Genomic DNA, 3,422 nt, shown 5'->3' with positions numbered 1-3,422 from the left:
TTTTGTGTTGTAAATGGTTTGTCTTGAAGATGAATGATTTCCTCTATTGTGCTTATAATTTCTGTTTTGTTTTTTCGATGTTGTGTCAAGAAAGCGTAGTGTTATGTGAATGAATCTACGAGGAAATTTGAGGAAGGATGTATTCAAATTTCTAAATAACGGAAATATTCCTTTTGTGAGTGGTTGGTTGTTTGCGACTTGCAAGTCCTGTCTTCTTGGTGAAAGTTTAGGCCGCTCTTATTTTGGAACTCAAATTGATGTTTTGTGATTCACTTTCGAAGAGCTACTTACCATTATTTCACAAATGTGGTACAATTATATGGCTGCTATACCACTTGTTACGGATTTACACGACACCTCGCGTGTGTCGTGCATTCATCGCCCCCTGGACTTTGTGCCACCCTCACAGTAGAAGTGAAGTAGGCTTAGGATAGATGGTTGGTGATGAAGTTGATAATTAAGGCACAACAAAAAGCTTGGATTGAGTATTTGCTCAAATCATTACTTGGTTGATTGATTTGAGTGTTTCTCGATTGTAAAAGAGCATTTGAGTTTGCACTTCCACTGAGTGTGGGGATTTTTCTTCACCGAGCATGATTTGTTTGGTTCAAGAACCAAAATGTGCAAAGCCCCACAAAAGTTTTGTACAAACTGTTGGAATTTTTTTATTGATATTGGCTTTCTATGTGCAAAAATTTGAGTTGGTTAGATTATGTGGCATAATTTGGGGAAAATACCATGTATTACGGGTGCGGTTCTTTTGTTGGTACCTTGTCGAAATATAGCCTCATGTTGGCTGACTCAATTCTTTCGAATTTTGATTAGGTTTGCCTTTTCAGAATGGCTATATCATCTTATCCTAATCCAGCCGATGCCGGAGTCCTCTGTATAATCCTGGCAAACACAGCAATATCCATCTCCATTTTCAAAGAAATTGTTTGCTCAATACTTCATGTGATCGGCATTCATATTAAATCATGGGAAGAATTATCGGTCGAGCCCTCTGATTCATCTGAATACTGTGCGAGACCCTCAGAATCGTACATGGAGGAGTTCAGAAGCCGAACACCAGCAATGCGGTATGATTCAATTTTCTTAGCCAACAGCCCCAAACAAGAATGCTCAATCTGCCTAACTGCACTTGAGCCAACTTCAGAGGTTAATCGCCTTTCTTGTGGCCACATTTTCCACAAGTTGTGCCTTGAGAAGTGGTTGAAGTACTGGAACGCAACATGTCCTCTTTGCCGGAATTATCTGATACCTCAAGAAATGGAAGAATATGATTACCCCATGTGAGTATCAGTAGCGTGCGCAGTGTGCATATCTGTATCTACCAAAATTTCCTTCATCGGATTGTGTAATCTACTGTTTATCTTTTGCCACCAACATTTTGCGTCCTCTTGTAGCGACGGGTCTTCGTGACTGATGTATGTGTTGTATGTATCGTGAGGTGTTACTCAAAAAATGCCTCCGCATGTTCTATTAACCTCCATAATAATATAACTTTGTTAATCTTGTGTGGTACGTACAGAAGTACTAGGCGTTTGGTCCTATGGTTATGTTATATGTTGGGATAGAAGTGTTTTTAATTGTAATTTAACATGAATATAACTGGCAATTTTGAATATAACAGGCAATTGATTAATGATCAGACTCCTAATGAAGGAATAGGAGGGGCAAAATGTATTTTTTAATGACAAAGTTATTGAAAATGCCATTTTAGGACAGAGAAATGAAGACAACCTTAACTGAATCAAACATGAGTAAAATGTTAGAGCAGATACTAGAGAGTTAATTTGTAGTTTGAGTTTTATTGATTTTTTTGTAAAAATAATTTTTATTTTAATAATATTTTAAAGTGTTACTAAATTATGAAAATTATTTTATCTGTATATTTATGCAAGTTGCATAAATAAAGTTTTTGAATAAACAAAAAGTACCATGAGATCTGCCATTCAACGTAAGATAATAAAACTCATTAAAAAGTGTATCATATATTCTAAACATGTATTATATATTTTAACTTCAAAATTTAAATAAATACTAGGGAATTTTTTTTTTATATACAAACATTTTCCTTTAAACTTCGAAACCATCCGACATTAATAAACTAATATTTAAAAATCTTAACTGTATAAAATTCCATAAATCGTCAATCATAATACGTAAATGGACTTAAAAGAATCCAACAATTTAAGTTTCAAAATCAACCATAAAATTTTCACAAATTAATTCTCAAAATTTTGTTAAACTTTAAATACTAAGCTAATGGTGAAAATATATATTTGTTCACCGGGAGTGTACTGACGGACCCGAACGACTCAAACATCAGTGTCTCCCTCAACATTATATTCTCATGCAGTTATTTAAACCTAGTGAGTGTAATGACTAGGCACGTTCTAACCATACATAACAAATAATACATATAAATACACATGCAGCTTTAAAATAAATCTTTTGATGAAATAAGTTGGTGTAAAAACTTGTAAGCATAAATCATTTTCGTAAATCAGTTAAACATGTAATATCATCCAGCTTCCTCAACGTAAATCATTTTAACATCATAAATCATTTCCTCATCATATATAATTTTGAGTGAAGTTTGATTTTGAAAGTGACTATCCTTTATCATTTATCATCAGTTGATTGATCAACTATACACCAAGTACCTGGGGGCGGGGCGTCAGCAACTCTCGTCACTAGTACGTGACCAAATATGGAAATATGATCATTGGCTCCTCCTTCTGGGCCTTCTCCCGTAAACAGGCTCCCTCTAGAGCCTTTTCCCTCACGATATTTCCATTTTTAAGTTCATTGTTCCTTCTTAAAACGAATCCCCCACATATCATCTGTGTTACAGTCAATTCATATACTTCAAAATATTTTTTCTCTCTTTGTTATTTATGAAATATCGTTTTCTTTTAAAAATCATAAAATAGCATTTTTTCGAGAAAATCGTACATCTTTTTCATATATCATAAAACCACTACCTGAGACGTAAAATGACCATTTTACCCCTGGACCTCGAACTTCCTAATTTTGATTTTTTTACTTTTACCGACTCGAACCTATCCAGAACTATCGTATAAGCTTAAACTTTACTTCTAACATTTTTCTTAGACGTAAACCCGAGCCTTTCGATTTAATAACTTAATAGCTAAACCGTGAACCGTTTTAAACCTGAATACATCAAAACTTACTAATTTCTTCCCAAATTTTAAACTTAGACTTTTGATCCCTAAACTACCCCCGTGAGTCATGAACCATCCCCCATGAACCCCGGTTCGAGCCCTTTTCTTTCCCTAGCTATGATCGCACCCTTCCCTTCAATTCAAGCCACATGTCCTCACCAACCATCGAGCCCCTTGTGGACCAGACACCAGGCATGCCACGGCCAGACCTTCCACACCCTTCTAGGACCA

General features: G+C 35.3%; 1 protein-coding gene across 1 annotated transcript; it reads left to right on the top strand.

The window, feature by feature from the left end:
- Positions 1-840: 840 nt before the first annotated feature.
- On the top strand, positions 841-1,296 carry LOC140815526 (probable E3 ubiquitin-protein ligase XERICO). Its single transcript, XM_073174611.1, has one exon. It carries the CDS (start codon positions 841-843, stop codon positions 1,294-1,296), a length of 456 nt encoding a protein of 151 aa, XP_073030712.1.
- Positions 1,297-3,422: the final 2,126 nt, after the last annotated feature.

This window comes from Primulina eburnea, chromosome 15, assembly GCF_022965805.1.
Source record: "Primulina eburnea isolate SZY01 chromosome 15, ASM2296580v1, whole genome shotgun sequence".
NCBI lineage: Eukaryota > Viridiplantae > Streptophyta > Magnoliopsida > Lamiales > Gesneriaceae > Primulina > Primulina eburnea.
This window is presented reverse-complemented; position numbering and strand designations above follow the sequence as displayed.